Below are 18,409 nucleotides of genomic sequence, written 5' to 3'. Positions count from 1 at the left end.
ATTTGTGTGGAAACCACGATGCATTTTTTTCCTCAGTATTCTTTGATGAATGGAAAGTTCAGAAGAACAGAATTTAATTAAAAAGGACACCTTTGTTACACATGTAATGTACTGTATATGGGTGCGGATGCCTATTTGTGTGTGCATTTGCAACAAAGAGATTAAGACTATAAGCATGAGGAATTTCACGCTTATCACTTAATGTAATGGTCCTGGATGTCTAATCCGGCCTGACCCCTGACTGAACTCTGACCCTGAACACCTGTTTCTCTGAGTGGATAAAGCCGACTGTGACCCCATGACTCCTGTTTAATGAAACGAGAAACCTTTATATCACAGCACAGCGCCTTCATTAGTGAGACACTGAAACTCACTTTACACTTGGGCTGGTGGAAGTTCACACCATTCAATCTTGGCTTTTGATCATATATTTTCATAACTGACAATCACTAGAGCTTTATTCTCTCTTCACAGCCTATATACTGGAAAAACTATCGTCTTATACAATTCTTTAACTTTTTATCTTGTTGCCATGACAGAGTTCAAAAGCATGATCCTTCCTTGAAGCATGTATTTGATGGTTCACTTCCTCAGATGGCCTCGAACATTTCAGATGGGCTTTTCACACTTGTAATTGTTAACTCGTGAAGCTACTGTATTCCTGTTCCTTTAATTCAACTCACTTTAACATTCTAGCACAGCAGTTTCACATTGTATACCATTAAATTCAGGGTTAGCACTGCAAGGGCAGGACTAACCCTGTTCTGGAGCCGGTTTTCATAACCTACTTTCTTCACCCAGGGTCAAAAGTTGTCTTAAAACAGGGTTTAAAATGACATAAACCCAGGGTTAAGCATAATGTGAAAAGCCCCAAAGTGTTGTGGTTTATTATTATTGCCTGTGTGTGTGTGTGTGTGTGTGTGTGTGTGTGTGTGTGTGTGTGTGTGTGTGTGTGTGTGTGTGTCTGTGTCTGAGAGAGAGAGAGTTTAAGGGTGTTAATGGGAACTTTCTTGTTGATGGTTTGGAGAGAAGCTGTTAAAATCTCAGGGCTGAGTGAACCAGCCATTGCTACCCAATGACATTCACACAAGCTAATATTTGCGTAAGAAAATGTACACAAAGCCTCATTTGCCAAAAACTGATTAGGTCGTGCAATAAAGTGGCACATCTAATAAAGATTTGAAATATCTGCGACTGGACCTAAAAAAATATTTTAAATGAAAATAAGTTATGTCATTTAGATAAAACATTGTACATATGGACCATATGTACAATGTGCGCGGGTTTCTCTCGTAATTAAACCGCGGAGACATTGCCTAATGCCTCAGAAAATCCGATCTGCCTGTTTACATTAGCCTACAGTCGCACTGGCACATATCCGATTTATTTCCACATATGAATGAGACCGATCTCGATATATCCGAATGCATGCGTTTTTTTACTGTTTACACTGTCATAGAACACATCGGATCTCTGTCACATGTGAGCAAAAAATCTGAATTTGCCTAACAGTAAGAGGTAACCTCTTACTGTTACCTTTCTCAGACCAAGGGGGATTATAAGTGCTGCTGCTGCTAATGTTTCAAGTTTTTCATTCAAGTAGTTTACCAGATAGATTATTATATGTAGGCTTAATATTGTAGGCTAAGCCTACCCATGTAGATTTTTATTTAAAATGTATTTTATGTTGCTTAATGTTTCACATGCAACAGGTGAGCCAGTGCACAATTATTTTTTTTGTATTTTAATTTTCTGCCATTATCTGTACCGTATCCCAACTGTTACAATAAAACATCAATTGAGCAATATAACATGCATTTTTATTCAGTAGCCTATAAGCAATATTTAGCTTTTTATGTTAAAGACACTATTGATACCGTGAGAAATTTACATTCTCAGGAAAATAGCCGCTTATCAGTTAATCGTTAATCGATCGATAAGGTCAATCAATTAATGATTAATGAATTAATCGATAATTTGCATCCCTACATATGGTATATATTTGATATAAATATTTCAAAATGATTATGTACTATTTAGTCATAATAACTGTCTGACAACATTTACCGGTACTAAATAAATGTCCTTTTCATGTAGCAAAAGCATTAAAGGAATAGTTCACCAAAAAATGAAAATTCTGTCATTAATTACTCACCCTCGTGCCGTTCCAAAGTCGTAAGACTTTCGTTCATCTTCAGAACACAAATAAAGATCTTTTTGATGAAATCTGAGAGATTTATGTCCCTCCATTGATAGCTATGCAACTGACACTTTGACACGTCAAAAAGTTCATAAAGAGAATTTAAAACCTGAATTCAATCTGTTCATCATATAAAGTGATCGCGTCTCTTCAAACATTTTTGGACTTAACCCCTCAATTCATATGGATTAGTTTTACAAAGTGTCAGTTGCATTGCTGTCTATGGAGAGACAGATAGCTCTCAGATTTAATTTTAGGGTGAATAATTAATGAAAGAAATTTTCATTTTTGGGAGAAATATCCCTTTAAGGAAAAATAAATAAATAACAAAATTTTGGGTGACCCTGGGAAAAAAGTCCTCATGTCCTTTGCACAAAGCCCTTAAAACACTGCAAAATATACAGACAAATTAAAGCACACATAATAGAAATAATAGTCAATGCTTTGAGAATTATTCATTTTCTTCCTTAGACTTCAGAGCATTTACTCTGCAAATGACACATGTTTAAATGTTTGAGGCACTTGACTAAAGTTGGGCGCTGTAATTTTATAATTCTAAACAATATCTCAAAACAGCACCTAAACTGAGGGTGAAATGATGGCACTGAGGTTTAGAAATTATTTGACCTTGAATTACTAACAAACTACTTCACAAAACCTTCATCATGCAAAATTAATTATAATTATGAAACTAAACCAGTGTTAGCTAACATTTTTCTCGGTTTTGGCCTACAAAAATACATCATCCCTACAGGACTCTATTGAGTAAGAAGGTCAATCATTACTATTTTCTACTATTTTGTATCATAGTTAAGTTCAATAGTCCTTAGACTCTGGTTTAGTTTCATAATTATAATTAATTTTGCATGATGAAGGTTTTGTGAAGTAGCACTTATGGTTCCATCGTTCCGAAGTCAATGGGATTTTGGTTAAAAGAATGAAATAAGTTCTGTGGTCGGTGAACACAAGATCGAAGTATTTTCACGTTTCATTCTACAATAAAACACACCATTTACACCCCACTTGTGACATTGAAGTCGAGCAGCCATGGTGTAGTTCGTTCATAGCCTAAGATTAGGTTTTTATATTTTTCTGCCGATTGTATTTAGGCTTCAAATTTCATAAAGGTTAGTATTTGTGAAAATGATCTTGATGGACAAAACATGCAGCTATCATAAAATTTTGTTGAACACAGATCTTATTTTTTGTGATAATTCAAACACAATCACTGCCTGACAGCAGATAAGTTTGGAAGCTGAGTCACTAACAGTCATAGCGATATATGTAGTAGTAGTAGTGGCCATAACCTACTACAAAAGCTCATTTATGATCTTTGGGACAGAAATTACTAAGCACGAGCAACCTATGAACTATGTGTTATTGTATGCTTAGGCTACGTCTACATTAATCCCGATACATCTGAAAACGGCGTTTTCGTTATAAACACTAGCGTTTCAGTGTGAATGAGAAACTTTTGAAAAACGCCTGAAAGGGAAAACGCTAAATTCACCTTACTGAGTGTGTATCTTTGTGTAAAAAAAGTATCTTTCCATTTGCGTGTATTCATCTCCATTGTTTATGTGATAAAAAGCTGTTGGCAAAGATATTGACTGTGACCTATACCAACGTTCTTTGAAAGTTTGAGGAACAAATTTAGAGTTCAAGAATCATTTGTAGTTCTCATCATTTAGTTCAGCAAGGACATTACACTTATCTTGGAACTAAACAAACCATGTGACCTCGAGCAGGTTCTGGACGTATTGATCATTACTAAGTGGTTGGTTTGTTTGCGTACTCTAGAGCTCTCGAAATCATACCGGTTCTTCCCACATTCACACGAGAGGAGAATGTGATGAAACGAACCCTGACCCACCTCACTGTTTCCACAGAAACACCACAGGCTGAAATCAATTACAGATCCCTCTCAAATTAACGTTAATCACAGAGCCTTGTCTCGCTCGCGAGCATAATACAGAAAATGGAACTGTGGCTGCCTCAGTGCTACACAATAAAGTGCTAAATTTGATCACAACACTTCAAATGAGGGAATTTAAATAAATCCCTCTAGGTTTCATTAAAATAATTAAAACACACTGGCAAGCAGCATGGTCTGTATTGTATCATCGGTTCCTGAATTGAGCTCTGGATAAAGACAGATTCCTGTGGAGCATTTCGAAGAAAGTTAAAAATCTGGCTGGATGAATGCAAAAACAAGGTGAATCTAGGTCCTGCTTAAAGGGTAACTCTCACCAAACTGCAACCTAGGCTATTTTTGTTACTCTACCAGAGTCAAACATTCATTTAAAAGCATAATCAGAATGGAAACGCCACTTTTAAGATTGACCGTATTTTCGTTTTCAGTCAAAATGCCTTTTGAATGGGAGTGCTAGGGGCACTACAGTGATAGAATCAAAATCGCTATTTTTAAAACACTAAGAAGGCTCGACACAACATGAAACTGTGCTTGAAATATACTTTATCAGTTAGTGTTTCCGGTGGCTGGAATTTTGACTGTCATAAGTAGTCAATCTCCGAATGCAACGTAATGAACTGAGATTTCCATCTTTACTCTCCTCATGTTACGTTGCATTCGAAGATTGACTGACAAACTTCCAGCCACCGGAAACACTAACTGATAAAGTGAGTCGTACAAAACCTTTTTTTTTAGTAAACTTTGTGTACACAAACAATGTTGTCAATTCTTGAGCTCATATGTAGAGCCCCTGGTGATACTTCAAGCACAGTTTCATGTTGTGTCAAGCCTCCTTAGTGTTTTAAAAATAGCGATTTTGATGCTATCATTGTAAAGAAATGTATGCTAGTTGTAAAACAATATAATGGTCAGACAATAATCTCAAAAAAGGCAAAATATCATTAAGCTTAGCCATGCCCATATGACCAATAAACAGAAGTAATAGTCAAAAAAAAAAAAAAAAAAAAGTGTACTGCCAGCCTCTAAAATGGATAACACACAATTTATGTTTTTGAGTATTGATTCTATTATATTAGCCTATATTTTAACAAACCACGCCTCAAAATATAAAAACGAAAAAATATTTTTTTCTTTTTTTGTCAATAAGTCATCCAATAATTGTAATGGTGTCAGGGAATGCTATTAAATTGTATAATTTGATTATTTTACACAATCAATTATCAATTTAATAATTTTACACAATCTAGATAATAGCCTATACTGGACGACAACAGCCAACCTGCAGAGCAACAACTTCTGTTATGTAATGAGTTAAACACACCTCATTATGTGGTAGTCCAGCAGCACTAAAGATGGGGATCTTCTGCCCACGGGCAATACTGTTCATGCCATCAATAGCAGAGATGCCAGTCTGAATCATCTCCTCAGGGTAGATACGACACTGAGGGTTGATGGGCTGACCTAAGAGGAATCAAAGTGAGAACAGTGATCTCACATGAGCAGAAAACAAATCTGGTAGGAGTCTACAATGCTACAAGGTACAACTTCTATTTCTAAAGAAGGAAAAGACTTTCTTTAGTCAAAACTATCCACATTGACCACTCATGGCAAATGATCAAGGCTTATATTTTCGAAAAATGTTTTCTTGTTAAGGCATATCAGCATTCTACACACCATTTGGAGTGGTGTGACCTTGAGGCCTGATCAACCTTTTATTGCGCCCCCTCTTATCCGTTTGGCTCATTCAAACGTTGCTTTGAGTCTCCATTGTATACCTTTGATAGCTCAAAGGCTCACCTTTGCCATTTCAGCTTAGCAGAGATCAGGGTCATGAGGTCAGTAAATGGCTTAAAAAGCACATAAAAATTACCTTTCAATCTCTCAAAATATTCAAATATTAACAAGGAGGAATTTCAGGCATTTATAAACATATTACTGGCCTTTCAACTAAGCTGCAGACAAACTGAGCACACGCTGAAAAAGAACATTTAACACGGCTCGTAGTAGCCTAATTGGTAAAGCTGTGCGGCTAAATTTTACAATCAGTTTGATACCAAAAAGACCCAACATTTAGAGTAAATGAGATCACAGTATTGCTCAGTCATCTGTGCACCTCTCAAGAAGGCACTTGTTCCTGCAAATGTTATATAAAGCCTAAAAAAAGAAGCCTCTTACCCATGATGTCCAAATAGTCCTCAGCCAGAACAGTAGGACCCCGGTCAATGGGTTTACCAGACCCGTTGAAAACACGTCCTGAAATAAAACGACAAGTTCTTCATGACATCTGTATTGGTTATGTAGAAGACACAAAAATACAATGATAGATAGGCTGCATGAGCATTAGTCACATGCTTACCAAGCATATCCTCAGACACAGGTGTGCGCAAGATGTCACCAGTGAATTCACATGCGGTCTTCTTAGCATCAATACCTGAGGTTCCTTCAAACACCTGATGGGCACAAAATGTAAATATTTTTCAGTTATGATCTAAACTTAACTTGAGATACTGTAAGTACTGACTCTAACAAATACTCTAACAAATCTTTATAGAGAATAATTAGATTTTAAAAGAAAAACATGATTTCAGTGCACCTGGACGACAGCTTTGGTGCCAACGACCTCCAGAACCTGCCCGCTCCTCTTGGTCCCATCAGGTAAGGTGAGGTGAACAATCTCTGCGTAACGTGGGAACTAGAGGACGACAACAAAGAAAGATGAAGAAGAGGATCAATATATACTACCATTCAAACTCGTTCAGTTTTTTTTGAGAAAGAAAATATTTTATTTAACAATGATTCATTAATCAGAAGTGACAGTAAAGACGTTCATTGTTACAAAATTATAATAATCAGAAATTTTTCTTGAGCAGCAAATCATATTATACTGATTTCTGAAGGATTATGTGACACTGAAGACTGGAGTAATGATGCTGAAAATTCAGCTTTACCTTCACAGGAATAAATTACAATAATAATAATAAAAAAAACCTTTTTACAAACTTTTGAACAGTAATGAATGTTCTTACTTAAACATAAATGACCAATAAAAAGGAATAAATATTTGTATCCAAAATCTAATGTTCAAAAGTTTAACTTTAAAATTATTCATTTTTCTTTTCTTTACTTCAGTTGGAAAAAAATGTCCTTCTTTCCTTTTTCTTTTACATATAAAAGCTAGGACTATTTTTTTTTTTTTTTGCATTGTCTTGACTAATAATTAGAGAAAGAAAGAAAGAATAAATCTTCTCATATTTTGAGATACTTTACATGTTAAAACATGGAAATAGGTCTTACTTTGACATTGTCCAAGATAACCAGTGGCCCATTTACACCAGACACAGTAGAGTAGGCTGAGGAAGACAAAAACAACACAAAACATAAAAATATGCACAATAAACCTTTTTACAGAATCAGCACTGCTGGGAAAGGATGCTGTATAACACCTCATAATTAATATTAAAATGTACACCTTCAATTTGCATTTTTATTTGACCATTTGAGACGCCCCGAATAGTAAACATGCAATTACTAAACAGATGCATGGGAAACTTTTATCGATTCTAGGTTGCTGCATGTCTTCTTGACAAGCATGAGTGCACTACAGACAGACACACACACACACACACACACACACACACACACACACACACACACACACACACACACACACACACACACAAACACGCTGTGACCAATAAAGTGCATGATATTTGCTACAAAAGCCCACAATCACATGGAAATGAGGACTCTTTCTCTTGACACCTGTGCATCTAATTGTACACAGTGACCTTTACTGGAGTATTCTAAATGGCTTTCATAAATTTCCATGTCCAAATGTCAGGGCTACAAGAACATAGTTAGCACATTCAAGGCAGCTTTTTCGGCAGATGTCACGATGGGGGACGACATCTTCACTCTGTTCCGTGAGGGACAATTACTTGCCTTAGACTATGGTGATTTATGATGGTTCCAGGTGCCCAAAAAGTCTCATACAGCCTATAAACAATTACATTAATTTTAGGGAGATAGAAATAACTATATTTTGGGTCGAACAGGCCAAGAAGAGTGGGGCACAGAAGTGACTTTAAGATGACACTCTTTTTTTCCAACATGACCGGGGTTCATGTGACTCCTGAATCACTCTTGGACAAGTCTGTCTTTAACAAACTATGACTCAGAGATCAGGCATAGTATGCCCCAAATATAACAACAAATACATCAGATGGAGGAAAGAAATTCTGTGGTGCACACACTCTTACGAGCTGTGGTGCTGATATGAGTAAGACAGGTTCTAGTCTGACCTGCAACATGTCACAATACATTCTTTTCAGCTCAATCTATTGGTGTAACCATGCAGAAGCAAGAAAATAAAAACTAGTCTTGATTTTTAATTTCATCAATATGAGCTTTTTTAATATTTTTTTTTATTTTAAAGAACTAATGTAATTATTTGTACAGAGACACTGTTTTATGTTTGTTTTTTGTTTTTACAATCTCTCCCCAAACAGTCCAGATCAGTTTGAGCAAGTAGGGGTGGGCGATATGGCAAAAATATCATATCACAATTTTTCAGGAAAATCACGATTCAATCCCGATTTTTTCATTTTGGTTTTACTACTTTGCAAAACCCAACAAGTTAACTCAACTCAAACCGATTGAGGAAACTGATTGCGGCAAACCATTTAAGTTTAAAAATAAATACATATGAGTATTGTGAATTTATATATATTGAGTCATCAATATATATAAGTTCACAATACTCATATGTATTTATGCCAAACTAATTTTCCCATTTTGCAAATGTAGTTCTCTTACGAGAGTCCTCTCGTACTGCGTTTTATTCAAAACGCTACGGGAAAAGTCTCTTTTCACGAAACACTGAAGCAAAAAATTATCCTTTAATTTTCATATATGTAAAACGCGTTGCGACAGCAGCAGACAGCTATGGCGAGACGGCTTGCTCGCTCATTGGCTGCTCTGCGGCAACTGCTTAAGCCTATCGAGCGAGGCCTGAGATGACATCAGGCCAATGAGGGCGCTTCGCGCCCTCCTCGCCACTTCCCGCCGAAACGGGCGTGGCTTACCTCTATAAAAGGAGCTCGAGAAGGCTGACTCACTTGATTTTAATCTCTTCAGCGAAGCGCACGCATCGCTGGATCACGGAAGCAAGCGTCGTTCGAAGCAAGCACTTCAGCGGGACGAGCCCTCGAAGCCGCTGGCCAACGCCGCCTTCTACAGCCGTACCTGCTGCGCTTTCCGACGCCTATATCCTTTATTGCTATATTGCTCTGTTTTCTGTGTGTGTGTGTGTGTGTGTTCGCTGCAACACTCACCCCTAAAAGAGCTGCATCTTTTTCAAGACGCCTTCTCATGCAGCGCTCGCGCTCGCTGACGGCGAAATGCCCTCACTCCGAGCCAATTGCCTACGGTGACTCTGAGGACTCGCCAGGCATCCTTCCGAGGCTGCCCTTCCTGGAAGCGGACGGCGGGATTAGTTTTTCTTTACGTTACAAGAAAAGCTACCCTGCCTCCGCGCGCGTCATTCACCGGCGAAGGAGAAAAGAGTGTTCTCAGTCCCACCATTGGTCGGTCTCACCTCTTTTCTCTCATATTTCTCAGTTCCCTGTTCGGCGACTGGAAATATTATTGCAGCAAGTGAGTCTGTTATAGCACGCTTGCCTGCCAGCAAACGCCGAAGAATACATGTTGACGCCGCCTTTGCCGCCAATGCTTCACTCTGTCAGTCCCCTGAAGGCGACTGCAGAGATGCATTTTGCAGACAGCGAGTGCGTAGTACCCGCTTGCCTGCAACCGAACACCGTTTCTACGGTTCCCGTGCGTCACTGGCGAAAGGAGAATGGAGTGTTTTCAGCCCCGCTGAAACTGGGCGATATCCACTCTTCTCACATTCAAAGCCTACATCCCCCTGTGGCTCAGTGGCGGAATTATAGGTTTTCCGCATGGGAGACCGGAGTTCTAATCCCGGTCTAGCGGCATATATTTTTATGCCGCCAATGCTTCGCTCTGTCAGTCCCCTGAAGGCGACTTCGGAGATGCATTTTGCAGCCAGCGAGCGCGTAGTACCCGCTTGACTGCAACCGAACGCCGTTTCTACGGTTCCCGTGCGTCACTGGTGAAAGGGGAATGGAGTGTTTTCAGCCCCGCTGAAACCGGGCGATATCCACTCTTCTCACATTCTGGCATATTTCAGGCGTCTGAAAATGTTAGTATTGCATGTCGTGCTTACTCGCATGCCTGCAAGCAAACGCCAGTGTGGATAATACTCGCGCTGACCTTGTCTATGTATCTTCACTGTGGTCCAGTGGTAGATTATTAGACTCTCGCGCGGGGGATCCGAGTTCGAATCCCGGGTCTGCCGGCAGAAAATATTTTGCCGCCGAATGCAAATCACTCTGTTTGTTCCCCGAGAGGCAACTGCAGACGTGTTTGTTTTCGCAGCCCACGAGCACGTGGTACATGCCTGCAAGCAAACGCCAGTGTGGATAATACTCGCGCTGACTTTGTCTATGTATCTTCACTGTGGTCCAGTGGTAGATTATTAGGCTCTCGCGCAGAGGATCCGAGTTCGAATCCCGGGTCTGCCGGCAGAAAATATTTATGCCGCCGAATGCAAATCACTCTGTTTGTTCCCCGAGAGGCAACTGCAGACGTGTTTGTTTTGCAGCCCACGAGCGAAGTCCCGGCCACGGCCGATGATGCTATATGTGTACAGAAGATGCCCACTGCTTGTGCCCATCCCTACACATTAGCACAGCCCTTCACACAGGGCCCGCGCTCATATATTCGACTCGGGTCGATCACGCACACAACATAGTGAACGTGCCCACTGCCTAGTGCCCACAAACACTATGTTCTGCATGCCTTGTGGTTTCTGTAAAGACGAAACCTGTGCATTCACACTGCTCAGGCAGACAGTGCACTCATTGCAGTAATTGTGCCCGCTCTCCCGCGCCCACACTTACTAACGGTCATTATATGTCCTACGGGACTCGCCCAGCCCTCCCTTGCTCGGTTAAACACCGCAGCGAGGTCGAGCGCAGGCATTCTGCCCGGCTACGGCCGATGGTGCTATAAATGTAGTCTCGATGCCCACTCCTCAGTGCCCATCACTACACATAAGCACAGCCCTACACTTAGGGCTCGCGCACATAAGATCGACTCAGGTCGATTGTGCTTCCAACATAGTGAGAGTGCCCGCTTCCCAGTGCCCACGAACACTATGTCTAACAGATCACAGGCTCTCTGTAAAAACGAGACCTGTGAGCAGGGTCCGAAATTAACACCCGCCAAGCGCCAAATGCGGGTAGATTTTCCGTTTGGCGAGTATATCTCAAAAGGCTATCCGCCACAGTGGCGGGTGAATGTTCATACCAAAATAATAAAATTGTCAGCGCGCACGCGCTCTTCTGCCTCCGAGCAGAGAGAGAGAGAGAGAGAGAGCGCGCGCGAGTGAATGAGCCCCGGCCGCGTGCGCGCACTCACTATTCAGAGCGGACAAGCGTCAAGCTTTCCTGTACTTTTTGACAGAGCTTCTTTGCAGCTCAAGTCGGCGGTGGTGTGTACGTACAGTTAACGCTCTATCTGTTGACGGCGCTGAGGAAAAAGGATATGTGAAGCTCCCGCCACTGAAAGAAGCGGTCGCCCCAAAAAAGCCGTGCAGAGCGTCTTCAGCACTCGCGGATCGTGCATACTCCGCCGCTGGCCAGGCTGCTTCTGCTTTAAGTTACATATTGGCCGTTCTTTTCTCGATAAAATTAGTTTTCTCATAGCGTTTGCAACGCAATACTCGTTCCCTTATCTCTCATGGAACCGAGGTTACGTAAGTAACTTAACCGAGGACGTTCTGCCTTCCCTTCCACATGAGTCAGGAAACAAAACTGACAAAAAAAATAAAAATAATAATAATTATTTTACCCCAATGATAGTAATATTTCATATATTTTGATCAATATATATAGTTTTTTTATTTTTTTATTATACATGTCAAATTTTGCTCTGGACAATTTTTTACGTTTGTATTCAACATAATTTGCCTACCTTATAATCTCAATTAAAAGTACTTGAATGAATGTATATGTGACAAAAAAAAAGGCAGTTTATTATTTTGGCCGGTAAAAAATATGCTTGGCTGGTGGATTTTTTCATCTACCAGTCCCCGTGGCAGGTGAGCCAAAAAGTTAATTTCGGACCCTGCCTGTGAGCGCGCGCTCTGCTCAGGCAGACACCGCGCCCAAAGCAGTAAATGTGCCCGCTCCCAGCCCACATCTACTCGCTCACATGAGTTCTATGAGACTTTCTCAGTCCTCCCTCACTCAGCTAAGCACTGTAGTAAGGTCGAGGACGAGCGTTCCGCCCGCTGTATTAAGCGCGCGCCCCGCCCCAAATGCCACAGGCATAACGCCTATGTTTGTATCCCCCGAAGCGCCTCTGTCGCACGGCGATCAGAGCGCGCTCCGTATCCAGCCCCTAGCCAGCCATGCAGAAGCATGGGCAGCGCTCCCAGGGGTTTCGGACTGGGTGCTAGGCATTATAAAGAGAGGCTTCTCGCTACAGTTTTGTCGACGCCCTCCCCGCTTCACAGCGCGCGTCGAAACTTCGGTTTCGTTGGAAGTAGCTCACCTACTTCGAGCCGAAATATCAAAACTGATAAGCAAAGGGGCGATAGAGCGCGTTCCCCCAGCTCTAAGCGAAGGGGGACTATACAGCAGATACTTTCTAGTCCCCAAAAAGGACGGCGGTATCAGACCCATACTGGATCTAAGACGGCTGAACAGAGTATTAGTGAAACACAGTTTCAAAATGCTCACAACCAGCAAAATTCTCGCGCATGTTCGCCGAGAAGACTGGTTCATGTCGATAGATCTGAAGGACGCGTATTTTCAAATACAGATAGCGTCACACCACAGGCGATACTTGAGATTCGCCTTCGGGGGTCAGACATACCAGTATACAGTCCTGCCATTCGGCTTGTCCCTAGCACCTCGTACATTTACGAAATGCATGGACGCAGCGCTCGCTCCTCTCAGACTCAGAGGCATGCGAGTGCTGAACTATTTGGACGACTGGTTGATCCTAGCTCAATCACGATCACAGCTCGTGGAGCACAGAACCATTTTACTCGATCACCTCGAGAATCTTGGTATCACAGTCAACTGGACAAAGAGTTCATTGAACCCCAGTCAAACGATTTTGTTTCTGGGCGTCGTTCTGGACTCACAGTCTATGACAGCGCGGCTGTCACCACAGCGCGTGTTGAACATTCAGCGCGCGGCGAGGTCTTTCCGCCGCGGCGCTATCACCCCGCTCAGGAAGTTTCAAAAGATGCTGGGTCTCATGGCTTCAGCATCGTCAGTTCTCCGGCTGGGCCTGCTCCGCATGCGCCCGCTGCAGTTCTGGTTGAAAACGCGGGTACCGCGCAGAGCGTGGGCGACCGGTCGATTACGCCTCAAGGCCGATCAGAGCTGTGTTTCAGCCCTGGCGCCTTGGACGGCGGACGACTGGTACCAATCAGGTGTAAGCCTGGGGACTTCCTCGAGAGTGAGGATGGTGTCGACAGACGCATCCACCTCGGGATGGGGAGCTCTGCTCGAGGGCAGACCGTTCTTCGGCCTGTGGTCGGAACGAGAAAAGCTCCAACACATAAACTGCCTAGAAATGCTGGCAGTGCACAACGCGATGACGCGTTTTTGTCCCCACATCAAGGACGAACACGTCATAGTCCGTTCGGACAACATGGCTGTGGTGTCCTACATAAATCGCCAGGGCGGTCTGAAGTCCATATCCCTGTACAGGCTGGCGAAACGCCTCCTATTATGGGCTCAGCACAACTTACGCTCGCTGAGAGCAGTGCATGTACCTGGGCTTCAGAATGTGGGCCCAGACAGACTGTCCAGGAACAATGTTCCCCCGGGCGAATGGTCTCTACACCCACAAACAGTCCGGCTGTTGTGGGAGAGATTCGGCAGAGCGGAGGTGGACCTTTTCGCGTAACGCGAAAACGCGCACTGCCCCGCGTTCTTTTCAAAGACCGACAGCGCGCTGTCCCGAAGGTGGCCGCGCTGCCCGTTATACGCTTTTCCCCCCGTCTCCCTCCTGCCACAGGTGCTGGAACGGGTCAGGGAAACGAAATGCCCAGTCCTGCTTGTAGCTCCGTTCTGGGAGAACCAGATATGGTTCCCAGTTCTGATGCAGTTGGCAGATATCGATCCATGGCCACTGCCGTTGAGGGGAGATCTCCTCTCGCAGGCCGGGGGCTCGATTTGGCACCCACACCCGGAACTGTGGTCCCTTCATGTGTGGGTGCTCAACAGATACCCGTTGGTCTCACAGAGGGAGTCGTGAATACCATCACTCAGGCTAGAGCGCCGTCGACACGGCGGCTTTATGCTTCGAAGTGGTCGGTTTTCTCCGGCTGGTGTACAGCTCGGAGCATTTCACCCCTCGAATGTGAGGTAACGGAGGTTCTCTCCTTTCTACAAGAGCTGTTGGATAAGGGCAGATCCCCTTCCACGCTCAAAGTGTATGTGGCGGCTATTTCAGCGTTCTTTGGTTCAGCGCTGGGTCAGTCGCTGGGAAGGAATGATTTAGTCATCCGCTTCCTCAGGGGAGCTAGGAGACTGAATCCGCCCAGACCTCCTTCAGTTCCTTTGTGGGACCTTTCTACGGTCCTGGTGGCCATGAAAGGTGCCCCTTTCGAGCCTATCCAGTCTATTAGCCTCAATTATTTGTCTTTCAAACAGTGTTTTTGATGGCTCTCGCTTCAGTGAAGCGCATAGGCGACCTGCACGCGCTCTCTGTGAGCCCGGCGTGCTTGGAGTTTGGTCCTAATGACTCTATAGTCATACTCAAACCTAAGCACGGCTATGTGCCGAAATCCCTCAACACGCCCTTTCGGGCTCAGGTCATTTCCCTGGCTGCCCTGCCGGCATCGAGTGAGGAAGGGGACTCGAGTTTTCTTTGCCCTGTTAGGGCTTTAAGAGCTTATATGTCCCGCTCTGCTGTCTGCAGACAGACAGAGCAGCTCTTTGTCTCGTTCAGTGGACGTTCCGAAGGAATGGCTGTTTCGAAACAAAGTCTATCCAGATGGATAGTTGACGCCATAGCGCTGGCTTATACTGCCAAGGGCATTCCATGCCCGTTGGGAGTCAGAGCGCACTCTACGAGAAGCGTTGCTTCTTCGTGGGCTTGGTCCAGCGGGATTTCCCTACAGGATATATGTACGGCGGCAGGCTGGGCCTCGCCGTCTACATTTATCAGGTTTTATAACCTAGAGGTTCCCGCCTTGCAGGCTAAGCTTTTGTCGGTGTAATCCGTTCAGCCGTCTAGTCAGACCGCTGAAACTCATGCGCTATGCGCTACCGACTATCTTGGGCAGAACTGTGTAAGACCCACATTTTCCGCATTAGTTCAGGTTCCCTACCCTGTCTATGTGATGTTATACTTGCGTCTGTGGACATGTCTATTCTACGACGCTACAGTTTAGGGAATTAAGGCTTCCACCCTTATTCCCTGACTCTGTGTGAGTCAATCTGGTGATTATGCACTGTGTGCCTGAAATAGCTTCCGGTGATCAGTGTTTTTTATCCCAGCACGCACGGCGTTTTGCAAGGGGTTCCCGTAGCGTTTTGAATAAAACGCAGTACGAGAGGACTCTCGTAAGAGAACGTACTCGGTTACTAACGTAACCTCGGTTCTCTCTAGAAGAGGGAACGAGTACTGCGTTCTCTGCCGTGCGTACGGTTCACTCTGGTTCGCTTCGGCGATCAAAATCAAGTGAGTAAGCCTTCTCGAGCTCCTTTTATAGAGGTAAGCCACGCCCGTTTCGGCGGGAAGTGGCGAGGAGGGCGCGAAGCGCCCTCATTGGCCTGATGTCATCTCAGGCCTCGCTCGATAGGCTTAAGCAGTTGCCGCAGAGCAGCCAATGAGCGAGCAAGCCGTCTCGCCATAGCTGTCTGCTGCTGCCGCAACGCGTTTTACATATATGAAAATTAAAGGATAATTTTTTGCTTCAGTGTTTCGTGAAAAGAGACTTTTCCCGTAGCGTTTTGAATAAAACGCAGTACTCGTTCCCTCTTCTAGAGAGAACCGAGGTTACGTTAGTAACCGAGTACGTTTTACAAGGTAACAAAAAAGATTGACAGACAATTAAGGCCAAAGTAGGGGTGGGCGAAGATGAAAATCTTTATTTCATTATTTTATCTTTGTTATTAAAAATACAGATACAATATTATATACTAATGAAATAAAACATGCTTTATTTTTTACAGTAGGTTTATTTAACAGTAGTATTCATGTAAGAAATTAAATAAATGTCAAAAATATTATTGTTATTAAAAAAGTTATTCAGTGAAGAGCAGTAAGTGATTTTTTCTTAGTCTTTTGGTGTTTGTTTAACAATGACAAGCAGCAGAAGGTTTATTAGCCTGCTGTCACTTTGTCACTTCATGCATGGATCAAATATAGAAACGCACATTTGGATTTCTCCCAACTGTTTACGTTCACTTTAGACATAATCGATTGCGTTTATGTAAACCTTGTGTGTATTTGACAGTTTAAGCACAATAAGACGCGAATGATAACTAAGTTTAGTACTCACACACTGTTTGACAGGCTTTTAGTGTGTGTGTGTGTGTGTGTGTGTGTGTGTGTGTGTGTGTGTGTACGCTGTGAAAAGCTTGTCATAACAACCTGCAAATTAAATGAATAAAACCAGCAAGGATTTAAAACGCATGCAAATAATAAACTTTCGTGATTGTGATTAACTGCAATGAAAGTGTAACCCTACCTTATGCATTAACATGTGATGTGAATGTATGTCGCGTTGTACAGTATATTGGGACGGAGGCTCCAGAACTGCAACTGATAGAATGTACATTGTAGACCAATAATACAAAATTTCTTCAAAAGCAGATCGTTGAAGATCAAAAATCGTGATATCGCACACCCCTATGAGCAAGTATTTTTGTTTTTGGTCCAGGGCCCAGGTGCATGCTCAGGGTGGGCCGTCATTAGGAGCAGAGGGTGTGGTCTCATACTTTGGCCTTTTACTTTGCATGGGAAAACACTAGCCGCCCTGTCACAGGAGCCAATTTGGTGTGTGTCCTTTCACTTTGTTTCAGCGTGTGTGTATACGTGTGAAAGAGAGAGATAGTGCATGTTAGATGAAGAAGAGTCGGCTTTGTCTGCTCTGGGTCGTCCATCACGCCCCAGTGTGTCGGTTTTGTGTACGCCATCAGACTACGGTCTGATATCAAAGGCAGTAGGAAATAAGAATGGACCGTCTCTAACGCCCAGCACAGCAGCCCCACGGGGAGCAGACACTATGCCACTAATTAGGGCTTCAGAAAGCAGAATCATTTGTCAATGCACTACTGCCGGTTCCCACACACACACCTGCACATCGTGACTTTCCTTACTGGCTGAGGAGAAAAGGAAGAGTAAAAGAGAGAAACGTGGTTCCATCCTTTTTGTTGTTGTTATCCTTTTCAGTTATTTTTCTTTATGGCTTTATATTTTTGTTCTATCTTTGGCTTCATAAAAAATATATATACATAAACAAAGGAAGAACTGTGTTAAAAAAGAAAGAAGTGTAATGAGGCCCCCTGCTCTAACAAATAGCGTCACAGTTACCAAATGACAGACGTCTGTTGCGTTTTCCTCTCTTCGGCTGCCCTGTGGTATTTTTTTTTTTTTTTAATTGATGTAATGCATATTTTTAAGTCAGGAACAATGCGTTTAAACAAGTTTCAATTGTTAAAACATTTCAGTATTTAAATAATTTTTTTGACTTTTTTGTCAGGTGGTAAAACCAAATATTTATAAATATATATTTCAAATTTTATTGTGAAATCTTAGCAAAGTAACCCTTAGAGTGTCTACAGTGCTTACACAATTATTTTGTGGTTGTGTATTTTATGCATATTAATTTATAATTATTGCATTCTAGTGGCCAGGTATTTAGTCTCTTTAGCATCGATTTTACTTTTTAAAGACAGAAAAATAATCATACAAGTATACCAGTAAATGCATTAAATACAATAACTGTTCACAATCTAGTTCAGACATTTCTTCACTTTGACTTTATTTTTTGGTTTAAATAAAAAACTTACATGGTTGCACCACCTGACAACATTGAAATGAAAGGAAAAAAATCCAGCATTCAGCATATTCCCTGTCATTATTAATTACATAAAGATGGATGGATGGATGGATGGATGGATGGATGGATGGATGGATGGATGGATGGATGGATGGAT

At 42.5% G+C, this 18,409-nt stretch overlaps 1 protein-coding gene across 1 annotated transcript in view; it reads right to left on the bottom strand.

Annotated features, from left to right (window-relative positions):
- atp6v1ba (ATPase, H+ transporting, lysosomal, V1 subunit B, member a) overlaps nt 1-18,409 on the bottom strand; it is a 38,771-nt gene that overhangs the window by 9,790 nt on the left and 10,572 nt on the right. Inside the window, exons 2-6 of the mRNA XM_081394422.1 lie at nt 7,428-7,483; nt 6,727-6,825; nt 6,490-6,583; nt 6,309-6,386; nt 5,455-5,594 (exon numbers count right to left, since the gene is read on the bottom strand). Of these exons, the coding sequence (XP_081250548.1) occupies nt 5,455-5,594; nt 6,309-6,386; nt 6,490-6,583; nt 6,727-6,825; nt 7,428-7,483 (467 nt within the window). The remainder of the gene's footprint in view (nt 1-5,454; nt 5,595-6,308; nt 6,387-6,489; nt 6,584-6,726; nt 6,826-7,427; nt 7,484-18,409) is intronic.

The sequence above is a fragment of the Scardinius erythrophthalmus genome, assembly GCF_964197995.2.
Source record: "Scardinius erythrophthalmus genome assembly, chromosome: 19".
NCBI classification, from domain to species: Eukaryota; Metazoa; Chordata; class Actinopteri; order Cypriniformes; family Leuciscidae; genus Scardinius; species Scardinius erythrophthalmus.
This window is presented reverse-complemented; position numbering and strand designations above follow the sequence as displayed.